The sequence below is a fragment of the Choloepus didactylus genome, chromosome 23, assembly GCF_015220235.1.
Source record: "Choloepus didactylus isolate mChoDid1 chromosome 23, mChoDid1.pri, whole genome shotgun sequence".
NCBI classification, from domain to species: domain Eukaryota; kingdom Metazoa; phylum Chordata; class Mammalia; order Pilosa; family Megalonychidae; genus Choloepus; species Choloepus didactylus.
Window position 1 is genome coordinate 8264531 of NC_051329.1, and position 25613 is coordinate 8290143.

The 25613-nt window shown below is 63.5% G+C and overlaps 2 protein-coding genes across 3 annotated transcripts in view; one reads left to right on the forward strand and one right to left on the reverse strand.

Moving 5' to 3' along the window:
• Window positions 1-22334, forward strand: part of PITPNM2 (phosphatidylinositol transfer protein membrane associated 2) — a 135504-nt gene extending 113170 nt beyond the window's left edge. The window contains 23 exon segments of the mRNA XM_037816803.1: window positions 2505-2810; window positions 3828-3923; window positions 4999-5103; window positions 5191-5261; window positions 7968-8215; window positions 8663-8852; window positions 8946-9065; window positions 9997-10238; window positions 10697-10875; window positions 12914-13084; window positions 13727-13876; window positions 14972-15136; window positions 15758-15919; window positions 16653-16801; window positions 16956-17072; window positions 17342-17458; window positions 17539-17687; window positions 17781-17930; window positions 18353-18536; window positions 19160-19288; window positions 19377-19609; window positions 19611-19650; window positions 19652-22334. Coding sequence (XP_037672731.1) covers window positions 2505-2810; window positions 3828-3923; window positions 4999-5103; window positions 5191-5261; window positions 7968-8215; window positions 8663-8852; window positions 8946-9065; window positions 9997-10238; window positions 10697-10875; window positions 12914-13084; window positions 13727-13876; window positions 14972-15136; window positions 15758-15919; window positions 16653-16801; window positions 16956-17072; window positions 17342-17458; window positions 17539-17687; window positions 17781-17930; window positions 18353-18536; window positions 19160-19288; window positions 19377-19609; window positions 19611-19650; window positions 19652-19702 — 3524 coding nt within the window. The 3' untranslated portion in view covers window positions 19703-22334.
• A 510-nt stretch (window positions 22335-22844) lies between these two features.
• On the reverse strand, window positions 22845-25224 carry ARL6IP4 (ADP ribosylation factor like GTPase 6 interacting protein 4). Of its 2 annotated transcripts, XM_037816984.1 has the most exons (6): window positions 25125-25224; window positions 24599-24769; window positions 23863-24171; window positions 23661-23778; window positions 23160-23229; window positions 22845-23077 (listed from the first exon to the last, which is right to left on the reverse strand). In XM_037816984.1, the coding sequence occupies exons 2-6, from the start codon at window positions 24756-24758 to the stop codon at window positions 23021-23023; spliced, it is 714 nt and encodes a 237-aa protein (XP_037672912.1). In that variant the 5' UTR covers window positions 24759-24769; window positions 25125-25224; the 3' UTR covers window positions 22845-23020. The 2 variants fall into 2 exon arrangements, with proteins under 2 accessions (XP_037672912.1, XP_037672913.1); XM_037816985.1 differs by having other exon boundaries at window positions 23863-24147; window positions 24599-25198.
• Window positions 25225-25613: the final 389 nt, after the last annotated feature.

The window sequence follows — 25613 nt, forward strand, 5'->3', positions numbered from 1 at the left end:
GAGATGGTGGGGTGGGCAAGGAAGGTCCTGTGCCGTGGGGGGGGTACCCGCCCCAGCCCCCACATGGCCTGGCATGCTCGGTCCGGCCGCGTGCATCGCCCTCACCCCAGCCCTGAGGCCGCAGGCGGAGGGGCGCCATGTCCTGGAGACAGCCCGGGGGGCCCCTCCTGGTTGTGGGTTCAGGGAAGGGATTTGCCCTGCAGTCGCCGGATCCCCCATGTCTAAAACACCAACCTCTGGGGTGACTGGGGGGCTTGGATGAGCAGAGTGGGCGGGAGTAGGGGTGAGGGCTCCCCAGACCCGGGCCCCGGCCTGCCCCACTGCCCTTCTCTGTCCCCAAGAAGCTGAGCATGTCGGTGGTCGTGACCTGTCCCAGCCCGGAGCCCCCAGCAGACGCCCTGAGGCTGGGGCTCTCCCGCCTTCTCTCGCCAGCCCCACCCTACCCCACCCCCAGGCCCCACACAGCAACAGAGACCCTGGCTGCACACGCCACCCCTGCAAAAATCAGTTTTCCCCCCAGAAAGATGCCTAGGGCTTGCGGAGAGACACAGCTTTGAAGTCCAACTCTAACTCTATGGTCTTGGGCAAACCTTACCCTCCGGGCCTCACTTTCCTCATCTGTACAGTGGGTGCAGCAACACCCATTCAGCACATGGTTGTGGGCACAGAGCAAGGATGGCACAGGGCACCTTGCCGATGCGGGACGACGGCTGAGACTTTCGATATTTGCACAGGGATGGGCAGTGAGCCCAGGTGAGCTGGGCCGGGCCTGCCTTTCCCAGGTGGCCTCGGAGGCTCACACCCGGAGGTTGGCTCACGCGTCAGTTGTCCCCCCACAGCCCAGCCCTGGATGTAGAGCTGAGGAGGCCCTGTCCCCGAGTGGGGTTATGGTGGGGGAGCCGTGAGGTCATGGGGTCAAGCCCTCAGGGGACGTTGAGGCTGTGCGAGGGCCTGTGGTTTGCCTGAGGCCACTCCCCTGGGCTTGGGTGGGGGACGCACATGGTCCCAGCCCTAGGAGGGCTCCGTCCCAGCGGCAGGGCTGGGAGGAAGGCATCCATAGTGGGCCTTCGGGAATGAGCGGGACGGAGCAAGGAGGGCATTGCACTGTAGAGTGGCCTGAGCAAACCTCGAGTTGGAAGTAAGGAGGGGCACGGGGGCAGGGGTCACTAGAGACCAGCCTAGAAGGTCATCTGGCACTGCCCAGGGAAGCGAAGGGGCCAGCCCTGAGGCCCAGCGGGGCTGTCCCAGGGGAGCTCACGCCTTCCAGAACCCTCAGAGCTGCAGGTTGGTGACAGCAAAATGAACAAACAAACAGAGTCAAAAGCTCATCAGCAGGAGAAGCAATAAATAAGACGTGGCATTTCAAACAAGTAGACACCATCCCGCGGTGAGCCTGACAGGCTTGGACCCACACACGTGGACGTGGGTGAAGCTCACTCCAAAAGCACGTGGCAGAAAAATACACACAGCATGTCAGCAGGGTACAGAGCAACCCAAGACGCTGTTGAGAAAATAGTGTGTGTGTGATAAAATCATAAAGAAAAGCAAGCGACACACACAGATTCAGAGTGGACCCGCTTCCTGGGGTGGGAGGAAAGTGGGATCAGGGACTGTACAGAGGGCTCCCGGTGACCAGTGGTGTTGTCTGCCTTAGCTGGGCAGTGTGTATGTGGACGCTTTTAATTAAAAAAAAAAATTTTAAACAGCTCTACTGGGGCATAATGTAACATGCCAGTCAATTCGCCACTGTAGAACAGTTGCATGGATTTTGGTGCATTCACAGCGCTATGCGGCCATCACAGCCAGCTTTCACCACCCCAGAAAGTTCCCCCAGTCCCCTCCCACCCCCAGCCCTGGGCGTCCCCAGCCCTGGGCGTCCCCTGCCTGGCTTTCTCTCCCTCCAGTTCTATAATTCTGTGTCTCTTAAGTGGCTTGTTTTGTAGGAATAATGTATTCTATTGAAAGTAGTAAAGAAAAGAAGAACCACTAACCTGGTCGGGACTTGATTTTCCATGGGAAAGTAGCCAGGAAAAGTGTCCCGGATGCAGAGACAGGACAGGAGACCCTTGGGAAACCATATTCCAGCTGCCCCAAGGCAGGAATCCCCCCCCAAATTAAGTGTGGCTTAAAAACTGTCCTGCTTTCCCACAGCCGCCATCGTAAAGCACCCCGAACGGGTGGCTTACACAACAGGACTCTATTCTCTCACGGTTCTGGAGCCACGAGTCCAAAGTGAAGGTGACCCCCGGGCTGCTTCCTCTGAGGCCTCTCCTAGCCTCTGGGGCTTCTGGGGTGCCCCAGTCTCAGCCCCCATCTCCCAGCGGCCTCCTCTGATCAGACATGTGACCTGGGGGACCCCTTCAGTCCAGCCGGAGACCCTTAGGGACCATCGGCCCCAATCCCCTCCTCTTGCAGGTGGGGAAGCTGAGGCACGGGTGGACAGTGATGTCCCCGGCCCTGACTCCCACGCTGTCTCTCCTGCCCTGTGCCCGGCGGGCCCACAGGCCTGCGGAGGGTGATGGTGCGGGCCCACCGGCAGGCCTGGTGCTGGCAGGACGAGTGGTACGGCCTGAGCATGGAGAACATCCGGGAGCTGGAGAAGGAGGCGCAGCTCATGCTCTCCCGCAAGATGGCCCAGTTCACTGAGGACGGCGAGGCCGTGGAGTGCACCCCGGAGGACGCTGCCCAGGACCAGGCCTCCAGGGAGCCCCCGGAGCCCAGCAGCAGCAACGGGGAGCCCCTGGTGGGGCGGGGCCTGAGGAAGCAGTGGTCCACGTCCTCCAAGTCCTCGCGGTCATCCAGGCGAGGAGGTGAGTTTGCACCATGGGGTGGAGGTCGGGGTTTGCGGGGGCCCTGTGGGGTACCCAGCCCACCTCTCCCTGGGCTGCCATCCCTGCCCTCTACTGGTACAGCTCGGACACAGACAGGGCCTTCCCCTGTCCAAGGCTACCCACACCGGACTAGAGGATTCCAGCACGGCAAACGTACTCTTGCTTGAGGACATGTGGGGCTAAGCCTGTGGCTAAGCGGCAGGGGGTCAGACTCCTGTCCTCTTTCTCATTTGGTGCGGGGCCCACCCTCCACGGGTGGAGTAAAGCGCAGGAGCCGCCCAGAGCAGGCTCCCTGGACTCAGCGGCACAGCCCAGGCTGGACCCCCGTGCCCAGGCCCTCCCAGGGCCCAGGCAGCCGCCGCTCAGGAGCCGGGGGTAGGCGGTGGGTGAAGTGAGGGGCTCTGGGTGGGCTCCCCACCCCTGCTGCAGAGGGGCCTCTGCTCCCAAGGGACCCAGTCCAAACAGGCCTGCCGGGCTCCCCCCACCCCAAGAAAGGCCTTTCTCAGGCGTTTCTGAGAAAGTGCTGTGGAGGGGGGCTGCTGGGTCTCTAAGTCCAGCCCTCCCGTGTCCGGCTGCACTCGGGAGCTGGCTGCTTTGCTTTCTGAGACTGTGAGAAGATACCCTCAAAGGTGCAGGTGTCTGTTCCTCTCCCCTCGCCGGCACCCCCCACTCCTCTGCGCACTAGGCTCTCCTGGGAGGGCCTAAGGGGCTGCTCCCACCCCGCAGCTCCTGCCCGCGTGTCCCCCCGGGGGTATGGGCAGCTGCAGCGGGCGGGCTGGCGGGTCCAGCTGCTCCCGCCGGGGTGAGCCACGGCCGCCCTGCCCTCATTCCCCCCTGGTCCTTGCAGGAGGCCCCCGCTGCGGCCTGCACGGTCCCCCACACCTCCCCACGTGCTGCCCACTGCAGAGCCTCTTCTCCCTCCTTCCCCTTGGGGGGCCACAGCTGCCCCCTCGGCCAGCTCCCGGCTGAGGGCCCATCCGGGGTTTTGCTTTCCAGCCAGTCCTTCCCGCCACAGCATCTCGGAGTGGCGGATGCAGAGCATCGCCAGGGACTCGGATGAGAGCTCCGATGACGAGTTCTTCGACGCCCACGGTAGGCGGCTCCCTGCGGTCCCGGGGCCTTCCTGGGAGAGGTCCTGGGTGGGCACCCTGGCACGGGTGTGGGGGCAGAGAAGATGAGCTGAAGCCACAGGAGGCCCGCTCCTTGAGTCTGGGTTCTCAGGCTCCCCCTGAGGGACATCAGGACGTGCAGTGGGGCTGGCAGGGGGCCAGCTCCCTCCAAACCATGATTAGACCAGGGCCTTTGCCCACAGGTGAACTTTCTTCCAGAAACTGCGTTATAAAAGCACAACTTGTTATAACTTTATAACTTTTCATCTTTGCCTTATTTTGTATTTATTAAATTAATACATGTCTAATGTAGAAACTTAATAAAACCCAAAGAAGTAGGAAAGCCCCCCTTCCCACTTTGCCAAAATAAGCAGAGTGAACGTCTATCACGTCGGGTCGCCTACACCAGAAAGATTCAAATACAAACTCCTTGGCGCTGTCCCTTGGCCGTCCCACCCGAGGAAGTAAGAGGGGCCAGTAGATTTGGGGGCAACGGGGTCCCCAGCAGGGCTGGTACCCAAGCAGCCCTCGGTTAACATGATAGGAAACAGGCTCAGAAGGGACAGGGCCCATCATGGTGGCCCTGCATGGACAGAGGGGCTGCAGGATTACGACATCATAGCTACCTGGCCAGCTGGCCCCAAGGGGAGACAACTTGAGGCATGCGTGTCCGGGCCAGACGATGCGCCTGATTCTGTCCTGGGTCCAGGGGACCTGGACCAGCCCTGCACCTGGGCCCTTCCCCAAACGCCAGAAAGGGCTTCTGTGGCACCTGCCCCTCCTGGCCAGGCCACAGCAGCAAAGCCACAGGGTCTGGGGCCTGGGCATGCTGCCCACCCCACGGCTGGAGGCGGAGGGAGCCACGCATGGCCTGAGCTCAGACGGCCGCCCCCCGGCCAGCACTCAGGACCAGGGGTCTCCGAACTCCAGCCAAAGGAGAAATGAGAGTCAGCATGGGTGCTCTGGCCACCCCAGGCCCCTCCTGGTCTCCGGCCGCCTGGACTGCCGGCTCCCCTCGAGGAGGCTGCTGAAACCCACCCCCCACCCTTCTTCTCCAGAGGACTTGTCTGACACGGAGGAAATGTTCCCCAAGGACATCACCAAGTGGAACTCCAATGACCTCATGGACAAGATTGAGAGCCCCGAGCTGGAGGACACTCAGGGTAACCAGGCCTGGGGTTTGGGGGCCTGGGGGGCACCAGGGAGGGGGGAGGCCCATGGCAGCCTCACAGCCCCAACTCTGGTTGCAGATGGTCTGTACAGGCAGAATGCCCCCAAGTTCAGTGTGGCCTCCAGTGTGGAGCAGCTGAACATCATCGAGGTGGGTACCTGGCATGGGGGGCGGGAGCCTCAGGCTGTGCTGCCCGCAGCTCCCAGGGCTGCCAGGGAGGGGAAGGCTGCAGAGGTGCCCACCAAGGGGCCCACCGAGGCAGAACCTGGCACTGCACATGCTCCCAATGGCGGATGCTTTCTTTGGCCTGGCCTCGGTGGGCCCTTCTCGCCACCTTGCTAGGAGGCTCGCTGACCCCGTAGGCCCCCCTGATATTCCCCAAGAGCCAGGGACTGAGGCCATCCTCACTGGAAGGCCCCAGACAGGCCCCACCCAAGGGAAAGTAAAAGGAGAAACTTGTAAATTCCAGATCAAAAATAAGCTCTCCATCCTCTGCCCACACTGCTTGCTGTGCCTGAGGAGAAAAAGATGGAAGGGGAGGCAACGCGAGCCACCTAGCCAGAAGTGACAGCAGGTGGCAGAGTGGGCCGGCCAGCGAGACCCCGCCTCGCTCAGTGTGTCCAATAAAGCTTGCTGGACGATTTGCCGTGTGTCCGTCTCAGGGACTCTTTGCAGGCAGCGTCTGCCTCCCCCACCCCACCAGGCGGTCAGAGCTGTTTGCACTGGGCAGGTGCCGGGTGGGCCCACTGTCGCCCACCCACTCCCACAGACCACGCTGGTGGAGACGGCATGCCCTGGGGGCTCGGGACCTCCAGGGGCTGGGCCTCGGTGGGGGGAGAAGCACCTGCAGCACCCTCCCACCCCCTGGGCCTTCTGTGCTGAGGACGAAGTGGGCTTTTCTAGAGGGGGTAAGTGGGGTGAGGGGAGTCTGAATCTAATTGCTGCTTAATGGCCAAGGAAAGGCACGGAGCTCCCCATGCCCCCAGAGTGCACACAGCTCTGACGGCCCCCCGGGGGGCACAGGGGCACAGGCTCGAGATCTGCCTCTGGATTTAGGCCCAGCCTGATGCTGGGGCGCCACCCAAAGCCAGATTCCTTTGCTCTCAAGAACCCCCACGATGGGCTGGCGTCCCGAGACACAGCCTGTCTCCAGCCTTGTGGGCAGGGGCGGCTTGATAGAGACACTGACCGGGGCCCCAGGAAGCCCGAGCTCTCCAGAGCCGGCACCCATGGGTTCCAGCTGGCTGCCGCCTCACCCCTAACCCCTGCTCCCCAGGCCCTGCTCCCACAGGGGCTGGGGAAATTGGCGTCTCAAGCTGAGCCAGGCTGTGTCGCTGTGGAAGCAGGCTGAGTGTGGGGAAGGCGTGCCCCAGGCAGGCCCCAGGGGTGGAGAAGGGGGACTCTGACTCCCCTGACCAGGGATGTTTTGTTCTCAAGCCCTTCCACCCTGCCTTGTCTACCAGCCATGCAGGCCTTGGCAGTCCCGGCCAGGCCTGGGGCTCTGGGCTCTGAGTTCTCCTGCCCAGGCTGCCCAGGGGTGCAGCAGACCTCATAGGGGCAGATGTCCATCCCAAGTTGTACTGGGCACACGTTCCCCCCAGGCCCGAACATGGCCCACCAGCCTTCCCCCACCTCTCCCACCCACAGCCCTGCCTTCCCTCGGCCCCTCTGCTGTTCTGTGGCCCCTGATCCCAGCCTGTCCCCCACCTTCCCCTGGCTGCCCGGCCAGTCTCCTGGATCCTGCACCCTCACTGCCCACTGCTCTCCCAGCCTCCACCCACTGGTGTCCAGTTCAGGGCTGCCTACCATCCACCCCCACGTGCCCTCCGTTTCACTTAACCCCCAGTCTGTCTCCCCAGTTCCTGGGGGCAGGACCCCCACTTTAACCTCCCTGCCTACCCCATGCCCCCTGACATAGTACGGGCACACAGCAAGTACTCATTGGAGGCCCCTGGGGAAGCTCAGTGGGAAGGCCCTGGGGATGGGCCTCAGCCTGGTGTGGCAGGAAAAGCCCAGAGCGGTGGCAGGAGCTCTGGGTTCCCATCTGTCTCGTCACTGCGCGCTGTGTGACATTGACATTAGCCAGGTCCTTGGCCTCTCTGGGCCACCACCTCCTTCCCTTTAAAGGAATGGTTCCCTGCTCCATGCAGATACGTCCATGTGTAGGGTCTCACTCTGATCTCACCAACAGGCCTGGCCAGGCCCTCCCCTCCCCCAGTGCTGCTGCCTCTTATAAAAGGCAGTTCAGACGACGGGCCTGTCTGCCCTCCCCACTCCACCAGACACCACTGCTCCTGGGACATTGGCCTTAGAGTCCAGGAATGTGGGGCCCTGTGATCTGGGGGCTGGGGGAGGTGCCCTGTGTGTACATAGAGGAGAAAGAGCTGGGACCTGCAGAGAAGCCAGGGCCACCCCCCCCCATCCTTCCTGTGATCCAAGTGACCTCTGAGCCAGCAGTGGCCCCGTCTGCCTACAGCAAGGCAAACCACACAGGAAAGCAGAGGGTGGGCACAGGAAGCCGCTGCCCATGTTCCCCGATGGGAAGTGGGGCTTGTGAGCTTGGAGGAATGGACTTCCTCTCTGTGCCCCCAGCGCGGCCGACAGGCGGAAGTAGGGCTGCGGCGAGGAGGCAAGGGACAGTCCCAGCCTCACGATTCTACAGAGATGGGCTGGAGGCAGCTGGACAGCAGGCCCCGTTTCCACGTAGCAGAAATCAGGGTCCTCGAGGGGCAGTTAAGACTTGCTGCTGCCCAGCCGCATGGCCCAGGCAAGCCCCTTCCCCCTCGGGGCCTCTCCGTGGGGGGACACAGGATCCCCACAGCGAGTTCACGCACGCCCGCCCTCCCTCCCGTGCAGGACGAGGCCAGCCAGCCGCTGGCGGTGCCGCCCTCCAAGACACACGTGCTGCTGCTGGTGCTGCACGGGGGCACCATCCTGGACACGGGCGCCGGGGAGCCCAGCGCCAAGCAGGGCGACGCCAACACCATCGCCAGCGTGTTCGACACCGTCATGCGCGTGCACTACCCCAGCGCCCTGGGCCGCCTCGCCATCCGCCTGGTGCCCTGCCCGCCCATCTGTTCCGACGCCTTTGCCCTTGTCTCCGAGTGAGTGCCACCCCTGTCCAGCCCCCTCTGCCCTGAAGCAGCAAGGACAGCCAGGTGCAGGGGGCTGAGCTGAGTCAGGAGAGGCTCACGGGAATGCTCGGCCTCCACTTCCCCATCTGCAATGTGGGGTGATGACCCAGTCAAGGCTCACTTCCAAGATAAAACATGGAAAACGTGAAGTGCTCTGTGAGCCGCAGGGTCCTGGTAGCAAGAGGGTGATCCCCAAGGGCAGGCACCTGCTCGCCCGCCCTGTGGCCCCGTGCCTGCCCAGACTCTGGTCCAGAAGTGTCCCCATGAGCTGCATCAGTGGCTGAGATGCCCAGGGGGTGCGGGGGAGGAGAGGGTGGGTGGCAGGCGGCCTCCGTCTGCCCTGCTGCTTGGCCCAGGGGACCAGGGTTGGCTGAGCCGAGGCCGCCTGCTCGCCCTGACCGGCCCTCCCTCCCCCAGCCTCAGCCCCTACAGCCACGATGAGGGCTGTCTGTCCAGCAGTCAGGACCACATCCCCCTGGCCGCCCTGCCCCTGCTGGCCACCTCCTCGCCCCAGTACCAGGAGGCGGTTGCCACGGTGATTCAGCGGGCCAACCTCGCCTACGGGGACTTCATCAAGTCCCAGGAGGGTGTGACCTTCAACGGGCAGGTGGGTCCTGGGGGGTGAGGGGTTGGGGTGGCCTGGCGGGGTGGCTGGCCTGAGGCGGGGCAGGCACTCAGTCTCTGGCCCCCCTGCCCCCAGGTCTGCCTGATCGGGGACTGCGTCGGGGGAATCCTGGCATTCGATGCCTTATGCTACAGCGGCCAGACGGTGTCCGAAAGCCAGAGCAGCAGCCGCCGGGGCAGCGTGGTCAGCGTGCAGGTAGCCGTCCCCGCAGCCTCGCCCCCGCCTGCCCCTGCCTCTGCGTCCCCCCAGGATGCGGTGCATCTCCCTTTAGCTCAGAGCAGCCGAGAATCTCAGAGAGCAGTTCCCAAGCCCGCCCCAGCCCCGCTCCATTCCCTGCTGCAGGAAGTACCTGCAGTTGCTGAGCTCCATTTGTTCACTGGACAAACACTGGGCACCTGTCCTGCACTAGCCACAGCCGAGGCCCAGCTCCTGCTGCCCAGGGGAGGAGAAAAGGATAGAGCCCGTCCCAAGAGGTGCCGAGGCTACAGGAGGTGCCGCTGCCCATGGCTGAGGGGCATGCATGCTTGCTCCATGTGAGGGGCAGGAAAGTGTCAGGCACACGCACGGGATGAAGCTGGAGGCTCGTCTCCCTCCTTCCCCCTCTGAACAAAAAGGGCAGAGGGGCTGAGCACAGGTGTCCAGAGGTGGCAGAAACAGGTAGAGGGGGCAGGTGGGAGCCTGGGAGCACAAGCGGCTTCACCCGGAGACAGAGGAGGACCTGGACCGTGTGTGTGTGTGTGTGTGTGTGTGTGTGTATGATTGGGATAGGTGGGTGTGTGCATGTGAACGTGCATATGTGTGTAAGTGCATGTGGGTGTGGCTCTGTCTTGGGAGGTGTGACAGGCAGAGTCTCTGGCTTGGGGAGAGACGGCCGAGGTCACCCTGCTGCGGGGTGGCAGTGGCCCGGCACACAGTGGATGTGACAGGCAGCTCCGAGAGAGCACTCGCTGGTGCAGGTGGCGAGGCGGCCAGAGGAAGGTGTCAGGACTTGGGAGTGGGGGGAGTGGGGGCGTGGGGGAGGTGCTGTCCCCTCTGGGCCTGGGCGCAGAGGCTGGCCGGCCCCCAGACCCGGAGGAAGGGCCCGGCCAGTGCCCACCTGCAGTGAGCCTGGGGGGGACTGTTCCAGGACACTGACCTGCTGTCCCCGGACATCCTGGTGGACTCGGCGCATGGCCCCGGCAGCGGCGGTGGGGGCAGCGGGGCGAGCGGCTCCGGCCTGGAGGGCAGCCGGCACCTGAGCCGCAGCAACGTGGACATCCCGCGCAGCAACGGCACCGATGACCCCAAGAGGCAGCTGCCCCGCAAGAGGAGCGACTCATCCACCTACGAGCTGGACACCATCCAGCAGCACCAGGCCTTCCTGTCCAGGTGAGGAGGGGGCTCCGGGAGGGAGGAACAGCCCTGAGTCCAGGGCGGGCACTGGCCCAGCTTCCCCCGGCAGGCCCTGTGTGCTGCCCCATGTGCCGATGGCGCTGGGGGTCCTGAGGTGCTCTCTGAGCCGTCCTGGGAGTCCAGAATGGTCCAGGGCTTTCCAGGGGAGGAGGCTGGGAGGAGGCAGTTGCTATTTTTATATGCCGAGGGCCCTTTGGAGCCAGGGGTAGGGTGGGGGTGGGGACGGCAGAGTCAGAACTGCAGAAGTGACCCGAGGCAGCCCCAGGACGGTCACTGAGGGGACGGGGCCTCTGTCACCGGGTGTCCCAGCAGGCCCCAGGCAGCCGTCCCCGCAGGTCAGGGCCGGGAGAACCCCCGCCGCTCCTTGGCGGGGACCCGGTGCGGGGAATTCCGCCCCGGGAAGGGCGCAGGGTGACCCGGCCGCGTCCCCCCAGCCTCCACGCCAGCGTGCTGCGGGCCGAGCCCGGCTCCCGCCGCTCAAGCAGCCCCACCGCGCTGGACAGCGCCGGCGCCCTGGGCAGGCTGGACTTCGAGATTGCCGACCTCTTCCTCTTCGGCTGCCCGCTGGGGCTGGTCCTGGCCCTGAGGAAGACCGTCATCCCCACGCTGGACGGTGAGGGCTCCGCGGGGCAGGGCGCCCGGAGGAGCAGAGGCCACTGCACTCACAGATGGGGGGGCTCAGGTCCAGGGAGGGAGGCACCACCCCCCACCCCCAGGCTCAGATGGGGCCCAGGGGTCTCCTGGCGGGGAGACCCTCCTGCCCCAGCCACGTTCCTTCAGGGAGCAATGCGGGAGTCTTCTCACAGCCGCGCACGCCGGGGGCGCCCCCTGCGAGCACTGCCCCTCCCTGCCCCTTCAGGGCCACCCCGTCGGCGCCAGGGAGCTCCCGTGACCCCCCCAGGAGCCGGGCAGGGCCCGCGGGACATACACCCCCTATTACAGAGGAGGAGACCGAGGGTCCGAGAGGTCCAAATGCCTGTCTGAGAGCCGTGGGCGCCCGGCGGGTCCCAAGCTCACACGTGGCTGTGCCAGCCTGACCTGCGCAGCCGCTGCGGGAATTTATCCTAGAGACGCTCGCGTGTGCACACAGAGGCTTAGGGCTCTGATACTGGGGCAACGGCGTCTGTAACGGCGAGAGCCTCCCGCCCTGGGCGTGGGCAGAGGGGCTGGTTGAGTCGATTACGGCCCAGGCACACGGTGGGGGGCGTCCTGCCACAGCTAATGAGAGGGAGGCAGGGCTGCATGTGCTGACGCTGAAAACTCCCAACATTTTTTGTGTTATATGGGGAAAAGGCAAAGTACAGAAAGTAGGGCGTATATTCCTATTTGTGTGTGTGTTTTACTTTTTAGAGCAGTCAGAGGTTTACAGAAATATCATGGAGAAAGTACAGTGTTCCCGTATACCCTTCCACACACAAAAACACAGGTTTCCCTGTTATTAACACTTTGCATTTGTGTTACATACATATGTTGCAATTGATGAACCAATATTATTATAGTGTATTATTAACTAAAGTCAGTAGTTTACATTAGGGGTCACTCTTTGGTTTGTGCAGTTCTATGGATTTTTCTTAAATATTTAGTTGTGGTAACATGTACAACATAGTATTTCCTGTTTTAACCATTCCAAGGCTACAATTCAGTGGCGTTGATTATATTCATAGTGTCACGCTCCCATCACCAGCATCCATTTCCAAACCTTTCCATCACCCCAAACTCCGAACCCACACTGGAAACTCTGTACCAGTTAAGCATTAACTCCCCATCCCCTACCCTCACCCAGCCCCTGGTAACCTGTATCTTACTTTTTAACACTATGAATTTGCGTATTCTTATTATTTCATGTTAGTGAAATCATACAGAATTTGTCCTTTTGTATCTGGCTTATTTCACTCAACAAGATGTCTTCAGGGGTCATCCATGTAGTAGCATATATCAGAGCTTCATTCTTTTTTTACGACTGAGTAATATTCTGTTTTGTGGATACCCCACATTTTGTTGGCCCTTTGACCCACTGATGTCCACTTGGGCTGCTTCCTCCTTTTGGCAGTTGTGAATATTGCTGCATGAAAAATATCCAGGTCCCTGCCATCAGTTTTTTGGGGCAAATGCCTAGAAGCAAAATTGCTGGGTCATATGATAATTCTGTTTAACTTTTGGAGGAACCACCAAACTGTTTCCCCACTGGCTGCACCATTTTACATTCCCACCAAGAATGTGTGAGGACTCCTGTATCTCCGCATCTTCTCCAACACTTTCTTTGTTTACACTTGGTCTTAGACAAAAGGCCAATAAATTATCCGAATTTTTAATAGCCATCCTAGTGGGTATGAAGTGGTATCACGTTGCAGTTTTGATTAGCATTTCCCTAATGGCTAATGATGTTGAGCATCTTCCCAAGTGCTTATTGGCAATTTGTATATCTTCTTTGAAGCATACAGCTTTTTCAATTAATGAAATATTTGGTTAATAGAAGAACAATCAACCAAATCAATCCGAAGTTGATTAAAACAGTTTCAGTTTTCTCCACATTTTGTGTCCAAGATGACTTGGACCCAGTCCCTGGAGCCCCACCCCTACCTGCTAGTTGTGCCTCCTTAGGGTGGCTTCAGCTCCAGCCTCTGGACTTACTCCTCTGACTCTGCTCTCAGTCTTCCAGCTGCGGCCCGCCTGCCAGCAAGTTTACAACCTGTTCCACCCCGCGGACCCCTCCGCCTCACGCCTGGAGCCTCTGCTGGAGCGGCGCTTCCGTGCCCTGCCGCCCTTCAGCATCCCTCGCTACCAGCGCTACCCGCTGGGGGACGGCTGCTCCACGCTGCTGGGTAAGGGGCCTGCACAGGGACGGGGGGAGCTGGCACTGCTCCTCAGCTCTGCAGGCCAGGGTGCTCCCCGCCGTTCACTGCAACGGGGGCAGGAAACAGCCATGTACTGCTGCCCCTGAGAAGCTGGACACCCTGCAGAGGTGCCCGATGCATTTAGTCCTTGCGGGGCCCGGCAAGGTAGGATACTGGTCCTGCCTTTCGGAGGAGGATGTGAGTCACCAGGCTTGCTTGGGGTTGCACAAATGCCAGTGGCCAGAATGGGGCCAGGATCGTCCCTCCTTGCCCCCCGAGCCTCCCACGCTGGGTAAGCGGAGCTAAGGGCCCAGGAGGGGCAGGCGAGCAGGTTTCACCCTGAACTGGGCTGCTTGAGGAAGGCAGCCACCCCAAGCCTCCCTCCGGGAAGCCAGTGTGAGCAGTGGGGAGTGGTGGGTGCAGGCGGGTGGAGGGAGACATCCGGGTGGGGGGCCTGAGTGTGTGAGCACCCCGTCAGCCCACCACTCCCACCCCGGTTCCGGCGTGTGTCCAGGCCTCCTGCCGTGTCCTGGTCGTCAGAAGTCACGTGTGTCCTGTCGGGGCATGTGGGATGGTGCCCACACAAGTGCCTGTTGTTGTCCTCTCTGTTCTCTCCCCGTCTGCTTCCAGTCGAGACCGTGCAGAGAAACCCCGAGCTGCTCCTGGAGGGCGGGCCCCTGGCCCCCCTCCCACACGGGGACGGCTTCCTGGAAACCAGCATCCCTGTGCCCACGCCCAGCGGGCAGGACGGGCCCCGCCAGAGCCCGGGCTGTGCTGAGTGTGTGTAACCCCTGCTCGCTGTGGTGTCCGCTTCGCTGGCTGACGCTGGTCCTCAGGAAACACCCCCCACCCCTGCACGCCCTCCCTGGCCACCTGGGCTCCTGGGACCTTGGGGTGGCGAGGACTGCGGGCCCCAGAGGACAGGTCCTGGGAGGGTAGCCTTGGCGGCCTCCTCCCTCTGCACTTTTGGATCAGAGCTGGGAGGGACCCAAAGGCCAAAGGGGAGCCAGGGGCCCAGAGAGGGGAAGAGACTGTCCCAGGGCCAGGAGGCAGGTCAGTGACAGTCCGAGGGCTCTGTCCGTCCTCATGAGGTCGGCAGGGGCAGACATAAGAGTCGGGAAGGTCTTGAGCCAACTAGCTGTCACCCCATTACCCAGGAGAAGCCTTCGGTCCCAGTGATTGGATTGGAGTTTCTGGGCCCCACTCCTTCCCTCTCCATGTACCTCCTGCACCCCGCCCAGACGGGGGTCCTCCAGCCCAGCCCATTCTCCCCGAGCTCAGTCCCCAGCCCAGGTGCACTGGGTGGCACCCGCACACCTGCCTAGTCCCCAGTCACCAAGTGGGGATGGCTCCATAGGGCCCGCCAATGAGGGGGCCTCTCGTCCTTAGGGTAGGGATCCCCACAAAGACGCACAGCCCTGTGGTTCGTGTCCCAGGGGCGGGGCCAGACCCAGGCTGACCAGGGTCACTGCAGCCTCTGGGCCTACCAAGACTAGATCAAGAGCTGTGTCTGGGGTAAGAAGTGTGGCCAGGGTGGGTGCGGGCCCAGCTGCCTTGCCTCCCTGCCCGCTGTGTCTGTCGGTCCATCTGTTCTATCCTGCCCACCCCCCACCCACCCTTCCTTCTCCATCACTTCAGCTCTGCACTCTGCCCTCTGCCAGCCCTGAGCAGGCCGCCCGACACGCTTGGGCTCCAGCCTCACGGTCTGCTGTGCCCTGATGCCTCCAAGCGCTCATCTGCGGCTGGAGGAGGCCTCGGCCACACCAGCAGGGCACGCGCCACCCCCACCCACCCCCCACTGCTCTGGGGGCCGGGGGATGGCCAGGCCAGGCAGGGGCTCACTGACCAGGGGTCTCTGCTCCTGCCCACCTGCAGCCGACGTGCTCCAGTCCCATGGCACGGTCTTCCAGGAGAACGCCACCCCCTCATCGCCTGGCACAGCCCCCAGCGGCCGCGGCTTCCGCCGAGCCAGTGAGATCAGCATCGCCAGCCAGGTGTCGGGCCTGGCCGAGAGCTACACGGTGTCCAGCACTGCCCAGAGTGAGTGTGGCAGGCCCAGGGCTGCCCTCCTGCTCCGTCCCCGCTCCTGGGGCAGGGGAGGAGATGCTGTCATTGAGAGGCTGGAGACCAGAATGCCATGCATGGCACAGCCCCCCCAACAGAGTTCTCTGGTCCAAACTGTCAGTGAGGCCTTATTGTGAGGACACTGGGGTGAAGGACCTTTAAAGGGCAGCCCCATCCCAGACTGCTGAGAAGCCGTGGGCTGGTGAGGAGGGGGCCGGGACCCCAGAAGCCTTGGACATGAGGTGCTGGAAGGCTGTTCCTGGACAAGGAGGCTGAGCTCAGAGCCCAGGCCCCTCTCCAAGGTCGAAAGGACTGGAGGACATGCCTGAGGGAAGCCAGGGCAGCGAGGGTCTCCTCACCGCGGGCAGACCCCACTGGCCTCCCCCACTGCTCGGACACAGAGCCCGGGGTCACCTGAGATGCGTCTGGCCGCCACTCCCCTGGGGTCAGGGTTCTCAGGCCAAGCCCTGGCTCAGGTGCCTCTGACAGCATGTCCTGAGAGGAGGGCGAGCGAGCCTGCCCTTCCCAGCCCATGGTGGACGTGGCCCTGTGGTAGCCACGTTGTGGCTGAGCTGACCCTGCTGTTTTGCTTCTCAGAGGCCCCAGTGCTGCTCAGCCACACCCCCAGCGTCAGGCGCCTGTCCCAGCTCGCCCTGCCCCCCCCGCCCCACACCACCCCGGGCCCCCACTTGCAGGCTGGGCAGCCCAGCCCCAGCCTGGAGAGGGCCCCCTGCCTCCCCGGCCTGGACATCGGAGAAGGTACCAGTGACACCTGCCTCACCCACTCACACTGTGCTCTCACTCAGGCCACTCACCGTCTCCAAGCACGTCTCACTGCCACGCACTGGAAGCTGGGCCCGGGCACTCTCACCCAGGGCGGGTCAGGAGGCCGTCGGAGTGGGCCGGGGGCACGGGGATCCCTGTGGAGCTGGAACCAGGCCAGGCCAGGCCCAGGGAAAGTTCCAGTGGGCTCCTGCCATCACTCGGGACAGGAAGAGTTCAGGAGAACAGATCCCGGGCGCCGGCCACTTTGGGAGGCACCTGACAAGCCTTGTCTCACCCCAAGCACCGGCCTCGTGGTTGGGCAGACCCAGAGCCACCCACAGGCTTAACCTGCTGTGTCCTTAGGAAAGCCCCAAGGCTGGGGAGGACGGGGCGCCCGTGTCTGATGGGTGGGGAAGAGGGGTCCAAAACAGTAGTGACGGGGCCCAGGCCGGGGGGTCATCAGCATGACAGGCCCAGGGACGGCCAGTCCTCCTGCTTCCAGACCCAGACTGTCCCCAGTTTCCAAGCCCACCTCCGGGACCTGCCCTCTAGGCCCTTGGGCTGCTTGGGGGCTGTTCTGGTGTCCCTCGTCTCCCCTGCCTCCTCCTGTCGCCAGCCTGGGAGGGGAGCACATGCTTTGGCTGCAGCCCTGGTCCCCTGGCTGGAGGGAGGGGCGGATCCGTGGCCTGAGGGGCCAGGTGACCATCGCGGCCCCTCCTCCCGGCAGTTGCTGCAAAGTGGTGGGGTCAGAAGCGGATCGACTGCGCCCTGTACTGCCCGGACGCCCTGACGGCCTTCCCCACCGTGGCCCTGCCCCACCTCTTCCACGCCAGCTACTGGGAATCCACCGACGCGGTCTCCTTCCTGCTGAGACAGGTACCCCTGGGGCCCCGCTGATGGAGTCTTGGATGGGTGGCCGTGGCGGCCCCTCCCTCTGACCGCTGGCTCCCAGGGCCACGGGACCCCTCCCAAGCAGGAGGCCCCAGGTCATCTGCCCGTGGCGGGTCTCTGCCCGCCCGTCCCCACCCAGGTCATGAGGCACGACAATTCCAGTATCTTGGAGCTGGATGGCAAGGAAGTGTCAGTGTTCACGCCGTCAAAGCCCCGGGAGAAATGGCAGCGCAAGAGGACCCACGTGAAGCTGCGGGTGAGGGTCCCCCGGGCGCCAGGCCCCTTGGCTGCTGTCTTATTTAACTGTCCCAAGAGGCTGTGAAAGCCCCACTGTTAGCACCCCCGTTTTACAGATGAGGAAACTGAGTCTCGGGGAAGCATGCTGTCTTATTTAATCCTCACAGTGGGAGCTGAGGCCCCATTTCACAGCTGGGCAGCTCCAGGGGCAGAAGGGGGCACCAACCCCAACCCCGTCTGTGGCTCAGCTGGGCCCGCCTCAACCCCCCATACCCCCCCCACCCCCAGAACGTGGCAGCCAATCACCGGATCAGTGACGCACTGGCCAATGAGGACGGCCCCCAGGTGCTGACCGGCCGGTTCATGTATGGGCCCCTGGACATGGTCACCCTAACTGGGGAGAAGGTGAGGCTGCTGGGAGACATGGGGAGCCCCTGCCTCTCGGCTGGGGTGCAGCGGGCTCCTGACCACCTGCCGGCCTCCAGGTGGACGTGCACATCATGACGCAGCCGCCCTCGGGCGAGTGGCTGTACCTGGATACGCTGGTGACCAACGGCAGCGGGCGCGTCTCCTATACCATCCCCGAGTCGCAGCGCCTGGGGGTGGGCGTCTACCCCATCAAGATGGTGGTCAGGTGCGTGGGGGGTGGGTGGCTGCCTGGGGACCCCGACCTGCTGCGGGCAGGAGGCAGGGCTCCGGTTGGTTCTGACGGCTCCGATCCCCGCAGGGGCGACCACACGTTTGCCGACAGCTACATCACCGTGCTGCCCAAGGGCACAGAGTTTGTGGTCTTCAGCATCGACGGCTCCTTTGCCGCCAGCGTGTCCATCATGGGCAGCGACCCCAAGGTGCGGGCCGGGGCCGTGGACGTGGTGCGGTGAGTGGCCAGGCGGGCAGCTCCTGAAGCCGCTGGGAGGACCCTGGGGGTCCCGCTGAGTCTTTGGGGCCATCCCGAGAAGCTGCAGAGGGACGTCTAGCATGCAGCCCCGGGCTGGAGGACCCACGTCACTTGCTAGCTGTGTGGCCTTGGGCTGGGAGCTCCGACTCCCTCCTCTGTAAAGCAGGGCTGAGGGGGCCAGGCCCACCCACCTCGCAGGGGGCTCAAGATGTCCAGAGCTTCTAGAACACTGCCTGTCTGGTGCAAGCAGAAAGCAGGGGCCATCGTCGTGGTCTGCATTGTCCCTGTTGTTTGAGCCTCGTCGAGAGGCCCTTTCCCTGGCCCTAGTGGGGACTGGGTGTGCGAGGGGGTGGGGAGGGCTGGTGACGTTGGGGGGACACCAGGGCTCTCCTTGCCCACAGGCACTGGCAGGACCTGGGCTACCTCATCATCTATGTGACGGGCCGGCCCGACATGCAGAAGCAGCGGGTGGTGGCCTGGCTGGCCCAGCACAACTTCCCCCACGGCGTGGTGTCCTTCTGCGACGGGCTGGTGCACGACCCGCTGCGGCACAAGGCCAACTTCCTCAAGCTGCTCGTCTCGGAGGTGGGCGCGCGCGGGGTGGGGGCGGGGCGGGGCGAGAGGAGCCGCGGGGCGGGGCGAGGGGAGGGCGGGGCGAGAGGAGCCGCGGGGCGGGGCGAGGGGAGGGCGGAGCGAGAGGAGCCGCGGGGCGGGGCGAGAGGAGCCGCGGGGCAGGCGAGGGGAGGGCGGGGCGAGAGGAGCCGCGGGGCGGGGCGAGGGGAGGGCGGGGCGAGAGGAGCCGCGGGGCGGGGTGGGGGAGGGGCGGGGAGCGAGGAGCCGCGGGGAGGGGCGAGGGGAGGGCGGAGGAGAGGAGCCGCGGGGCGGGGCGAGGGGAGGGCGGGGCAGGGCGAGGGGAGGGCGGGGCGAGAGGAGCCGCGGGGCGGGGTGGGGGAGGGGCGGGGAGCGAGGATCCGCGGGGCGGGGCGAGGGGAGGGCGGAGCGAGAGGAGTCGCGGGGCGGGGCGAGGGGATCCGCGAGGGCGGGGCGGGGGGAGGGCGGGGCGAGAGGAGTTGCGAGGGCGGGGCGAGAGGAGTTGCGAGGGCGGGGCGGGGGAGGGCGGGGCGAGAGGATCCGCGAGGGCGGGGCGCCGCGGGGGCAGGTAGGGGCGGGGCGGGGAGACCCACGCGCCCGCGCCTGGCCTCCCGCAGCTGCACCTGCGCGTGCACGCGGCCTACGGCTCCAGCAAAGACGTGGCGGTCTACAGCTCCCTCAGCCTGTCCCCCATGCAGATCTACATCGTGGGGCGCCCCACCAAGAAGCTGCAGCACCAGTGCCAGGTGAGCGAGCGGGCGGGCGGGAGCGGCGGGGGGAGCCGGCTGCTGCGGGCCCGGGCCCGTGACTGCCTGTCCTTGTCGCCCCCCCCAGTTCATCACCGACGGCTACGCGGCTCACCTGGCCCAGCTCAAGTACAACCACCGGGCCGCGGCCGGCCCGCAACGCCGCCACCCGCACTGGCGGCTGCGCAAGGGCAGCTTCGGCCTGCCGGGCCAGGGCGACTTCCTGCGCTCCAGGAACCACCTGCTGCGCACCATCTCGGCCCAGCCGGTCGGGCTCGGCCACCGGCACGAGCGGACGCAGAGCCAGGCGGAGGGCGAGCGCTGGGCAGCGCAGCATGAGCGTGGCCGCCGGCTGCTGGGGCCCGCGCCATGGCCGGCCGGCTGGAGCCGGGGGCCGCCGCGGGCCCCAAGTAGGGCCAGCGGCCGCGAGGCGCCGCGGGGTCTCCATGGTTGCTAGGGCCGGGCGGCCAGCCCCGCGGGAGGCCTGGCCCGGCACGCGGCCTTTGGCTGGGGACAAGCACAGACTCGGGCCTGAGGATGGCAGCCCGGAACTCGTCCCAGGGTCGTGCCCACCCAGACCTCCCCACCCTGCTTCTTGTCAGAGGCTGGGAACGGTTCCACTGGGTCTGGGAAGCTGGAAGCACCACCGGCTGGGGCAGATGAAGGGACCAGGATTTCCCCCACCCTGTTGGTCCAGAAGGCACTCCTGGATGTCTTGCCCTGCATTTATCTCCCAGCATCTGGACACCAGGCAGGGCCAGGCCCAGCTGGCCACCTCCCTGTCCACCTGGCTTGTCCTCAGCCCAGGTCCTCTCCCTTTGGGTAGCAGCTCCACTGGGGGTCCAGCCTGCTTCTTGCTAACTCTCGAGTTCCTCAACTGTTCAACCTCACTGGTTTTGCACTGATGTGGAGAGCGGAGACCATTTTCCATCTCCTGTGGCTACAGACTCAGTGTGCATGAAAATTCACTGCTGATCCAGGCTCGGTTACCATGCAGAAGGCTCCAGGGCAGCAGATGCTTGTGCAAGCAGAAGAGAAAAGCCGTATCTTAATTTCTGCAGCCCGGCCTGGCCAGCAGCGCCTCAGCAGCCCCGGCCCTCTGCCCACCCACCCCCCGGGCAAGGCCCTCATCTCCTGCCCTGGGCAAGGCCGGTGGAGCCCAGAGCCTGTCCCGAGCAGCCCCATGTGGGCTGCGGAGCCCGGACAGCCTTGGGCCTTCTCTTCGGCTCCTTGCCTGCCTCCAGTCGGCCCCATCTGCGGCCATCCCCTGCGTTTCTACGCCTTTCTACTTCTCAGATCTGATTTCTATGAGGTTTTTTTAAACAAGCAAACCTTGGCTGCTTCCTTTTCTTAACTCTTTCAGTACGAAGCGCAGCCCCTCCACATCGAAAACACCCAGCACTGTGACGGAGTCCAGCCTGGCTCTGGATCCCTAGCCCAGAGGGCCCTGCCCCTGCATGTGCAGGGGGACACGGGCTCCCTGCCTCAACTTACCCCTCATTAATCCCTCTGAATTTCTACTCTGGGGTGGGTGGGGCACACACTTAAGTTTTTTAAACGCCAATTCCGTTTTAATGCCGAATCTAAGAAGCCACAACTTGCTTCATTAGCTTAAGGGCGGGCAGCCAAGACTGCATTCCCACCTGGAAAGAACCTCGCTGTCCTGCACGCCGGGACAGCATCACCCCACTCACACCATCCCCAGAACTGACAGCCCAGCTCAGGAGTTCGGCGTGGCCTCCACCTTCTGTGGGCTGGGGGAGCCTGGCAGGCCTAAGCTAGGGGCCCAGCGACCAAGCCCCATCCCTGGGCAGCTGCCGCCCATCGGGATATGGCCTCAGGGCCACGTGGGCTGGGACAGGGAGGTGCACAGATCGATGTTAACATTTTCCTGTGTGTAGATATGTACAGCCAAAGGGTCATGTAAATGCTCTGCAAAGTGGTTCTATACAAGGTAAAAGCTATTTATTTTGTGCAGAGAAAAATGTGTGGAGAGATGGAACCTTCAGGGTTTATTCATATTTAAGATGTAGCTTTTTGTTGTTTCCGGTGTCATGTATAAAGCCACAATTATTTTATGGACCAAGTTTTAACATAGCTGTTGCAGCAAAAGTGCAATATCTGACTCCCCTCTGCTCCCCAATGGGAAACAGCTCGGCTGACAATCACAGCCCCGACCAGGGGCCCCTGTTGCCAGTGCCTCCTCCCCTCCGGGGTCCCCTCTCACCCTGTCTTGCCTCCCGCTTCAGTGGCCAGCCATCTGCAGAAGCACTCAGAAGAGTCTTGGGCCCGCCTGCAAATAATGGCCAGAGGCCTCCTGCCCGGAGCCCGTGTGGGCAACTGCTCAGCCCCTCCAGTGGGTGCTGCCTCCCCACGGCTCCACGCCCCTTGCCCGTCTGCCAGCCATGCCAAGGACAACAGCAATAGTGCCCGGGCCTCTCCCACCGGCCCTTAGCCATAGACGGCGAGACGGGCAGCCCCCTCCTGTTTCTTTTCTGTATCTAGGTCTGTTTCTGCTCCCTTAAAATTCCTTTTGGCACATTCTCTTTTTTGAGGAAGCACCAGTTTTTCAGAAACTAAGAGAGGGAGGGCAAAGTCCTTTAAAAATACCAAAAATGTTTACAGCGTCGGGTGCTGAGCTGCAGAGCTCAAGCCTGACCCATCGTAACCAAAGGGTGAGGCAGGCCTCTGCTGACTGCCAGCCCCCCCCAGGCCTGTTAGAGTAGAAGCCTTATGCCCCCCACCCCCCAGGACTGAGCCCCAGCCCGCTGCCCCTGAATCCCACCACCTTCTCTGATGCCTAAAGAGGAATTTAGCGGAGACACCCCTCACCCCCCCGGCTCAGTCTGCCCGCCCGCCGCCACGTCGCAGTCTTTATGTCTCGGCCCCCTCCTGTCTGTCCCTGTGCCGTCTGTCTCTGGGCCAGTGTGTGCGCAGTGTCCTAACTCACCCACCCACCCTTGCTGTCCTCGTACCATCGGGCCTGAGTGTGCTCTGTATACAGTGTCATTGTCTGTTACACCAATTAAAGAAGCAGGAAGGCTTCCTTCTGAGTCTCTTTACTCAATCAGCAACCACCAAGCATGGAGGGCGGGAGGGTGGGAGCACGGGATGGGGGCGTGTTCTGTCCCGGAGCTAAAGCTGCGGTGGGGAGAGGCTGACCCTCCCAGGCGGATGACAGTCCTACTCACAGTAAATCCAGTCCCCTCCCAGGGGGGCTTCCTTTGGGCCAGGCCCTGTTCTGACCCCTTTCCCTGCATTGACTCAGTTCCTCCTCACAGCAGCCCAGTACCCTCTCCGTACTGCAGAGGACGCAGCTACTAAGTGTGGAGCCATGATTCCCATCCAAGCCCAAGCGAACTGAATCTAAGAGCCAAGCCCCTAGGTTTGGGATTTAGTTGGGGCTCTAGACCTGGTCCTGGCAGGCAGTAAGGATGAGCAGGACAAAGGTGGCATCTGGGGCCGGTGCTCACACCACCTGGGGGCACTCCAGCTGTCCACAAAAGCTCTGGGAACCCCTCCTCTCCCCTCCAGCCCAAAAAGCAACACCACAGAATAGGTCTACCATCAGGGCAAGTTTAATATCCTGGAAATAATGCTCTGTGGCGGGGGACGGGGGAAGGATGAGACCAGCGGCACCCCACAGCGGAAAGGCAGATGGCGCCCCTTGGGTTCCCTGCTACCCACCCCGAGGCCTGCTTCCAGGCCATGTCTTCCCACGTGGTCGGGCCCTCAGGGCAGCAGCCCAACTCGCATCTGGAAGCCCAGGCTGTCCCCTCGGGTGGCTTGCTGGGGAAGAAAGCGCACAGACAGGAGGGGAGATGTCAGAAACACAGCTGGGGGGAGCCCCGGGCAAAGGGGTGATACACACCTTGTTGATCTCTCGGTGCCGTTCTTTGGTCACGATTTCCTCTAAGACCTCACCATCGCCCTTAATGAGCCTGGGCAGAGTGAGAGGGTCACTCAGCAAGGAAGAGGCCGAGCCTGGAGCAGGACCACCCCGAGGGCACCGGGGCAGGGCTCTGGCTGCCTGGAGCCTGCGAAGCCTGGGCAGCTGCCTCTGCTTCCCACCCTGGGGACAGGGATAAAGGCAGTTGGGAGCAGTTCTGTCTTGCCAGCCTCTGCCATCGGTCTGGCCAACAGTGGCTCTTTTAAGAGCCCCAAGGCCCTTCCACCCCTGCAACTACTTATTCTGGACCATGGGGGGAGGAGGAGAGCAGCCCAAGGTGTCACATAACAAATGACCGTCTTTTCTCCGTCCTTGGCTTTTCCGAGCAGCAGCAGCCATGGCCCCCAGTGCTACAAGTGCACTTCTTGGACCAGTGTTCCCAATGCAGCGGTGCGGGGCCAGCCAAGGCCGAGCGCTGCCCACCTGGTGCGACCCGTCTCGGGGTCCACCACCTTGCGGATGACACTCTGCCGCGCGTCCCACTCCTCCTTGGTCATAGGCTTCATGGCCCGGATGCGGGACTTCTGCTCATCCGTCAGGACTGCAGGGCAGAGGGCAGGGAGGCCGCCGTCAGGGAGTGGGCAGGCCCCCCCACCCCGTCCAGCATACCAGGGCAGCTGGGTACCTGGGCCATCCTCTTCCACCTCGGCTGCCCTGTGCCACTGGTCCAGTGAGGGTCCAGGCAGAGCCTCAGCCTGCCGCATTGGCGCCTTCTCCTTGCCTTTCTTCTTCAGCTTCTTCTTCTTCCTTTTCTTCTTCTTCTTCTTCCTCTTCTTGTCCTTGTGCTTCCCATGCTTCTTCCGGCCATCGCTGGAGGATGAGGAGGACGAGGAAGAAGAGCTAGAAGAACTGGAAGAAGAGGAGGAGGAGCTGGATCGTGGTCTCCTCTGAGCCTTGTGCTTGCTTCTCTCTGGGATGCAGGGAGAAGGTGAGGCTGGAAGGCCAGGAAGGGAAGAAGTAAACCTCTGGCCCCCTGGCTCTGGCCAGGGCAGGCTGGGGCAGACCACAGGGGCGTGAGACCCTCCCCGCAGGGCTTGCCAGAGCAGGGATCGGCACTCTCTCTGGAGAGACACCTTCTGGGCTCTCGTGATCACGGTCTGCCCAGGAGCAAGGCAGGCAGCACCCACACTCTGGCCCAGCTGCTCAAAAGGCCTGGTTAAGGGCTGTCTCCAACCCACACTCAAGGGTCCCGGCCCAGCCCCTCCATTCTGAGGACCTTCCAATGCAAATTCTGCATTCTCCGCCCTCCTGCCCACTGCTGAGTCCCACTTTCCCAGGGCCAGTCTCAGGAGGTGGCCCCGCCGCCTGCAGCTTCCTCCATGAAGTTACCGCACCCCCCTTCCAGCCCCTTTGCTCCTCACCCTCCTTCGCGGAGGTGGTGCTGGCCTTCCGGCCTTGGGATCTAGAAGCCGAGCAGCTTGTCGGGGCGTCTTTACTGATTTTCTTCCTTTTCTTTTCCGACTCTCGCCCCCGGGACCGGCTGCGACTCCTCGAGCGCTTCCGAGACCCGACGTGCGCCATAGCGCCCGGGGCTGGAAATAAGGAGAAACGCGCTAAATCGGAGGCCCACAAGACCTGCCTGCAGAGCGGGCTCCACGGGCGGCTGTCCTCGGGGCCTGGTTGTCGGGGCGCCCGGAAAGCGCGCGATCCTCTCCCTCTCCCCGGTTCTCCGCTCGACGCCGCGACCCGCCGCTGCGGCCCCTTTAAGAGCCCGCCCCCCGCCCGGACGCTCCACGCCTGCGCAGCCGCCCGGCGCTCGGGAACCGACGGCGACCTTCACCCGCGAAGGGCGATGTGAGTCCAGTCCCGCGCCCTCCTGCCCTCCACCCCGCGCCTTAGGCGGCCTCGCGGCGTGGAGGAGGGTGCCCGGGACTGCTTCACTCCCACCTCAACCGCCCAGCGGGCCGGACCGCCAGCCCACGGCTCGCCTCAGCGTGAGGAACGGCGGCGGGGCGGCTTCCGGCCCGGGCGGTGCGCCGGCAGGCTGTCCGGCTGGGAAGCGAGGCGCCGTCGCCTTTGGTTCTGAGGCCCCCCGTTCCGCCTCTCGGGCAGCCCAAGAAACGGAGTCCGGCCGCCCACCTCCCGCGTAGGATCGGTCGCTGGGGACCCAGGCTCCCGCGCCCGCTCGCGCAGCTCCCCGCGAAGAGAAGGCCGCGCTCTCCAGCCTGGCGGGGTCCCGGAGCTCTCAGGCCTTTAGCGCAGGTCAGGTTGTCTTCCCCCGACTGTGCTCTCCTCCCAGGCTGCCCTCTCCCAGCACTGCCAGCACTGCCAGCCCTGCCGATGGCCCTGGCGCCCTGCTTTCTCCCTGGGTTGTCTGCAGACCTGGCCGCCCCGTCACGCTGTGCGCTCCAGTGCTGATGGGATGCTCTCCCCAGT

Excerpts from the sequence above, each read along its gene's own strand:
- ARL6IP4 (XM_037816984.1), bottom strand. The coding sequence starts at position 24,758 with ATGGCGCACGTCGGGTCTCGGAAGCGCTCGAGGAGTCGCAGCCGGTCC. Across the intron at positions 24,172-24,598 it reads CACCACCTCCGCGAAGGAGG|CCTCACCTTCTCCCTGCATC; the intron begins GTGAGGAGCAAA and ends CTGGCCTTCCAG. Across the intron at positions 23,230-23,660 it reads CCCGAGACGGGTCGCACCAG|GCTCATTAAGGGCGATGGTG; the intron begins GTGGGCAGCGCT and ends CACTCTGCCCAG.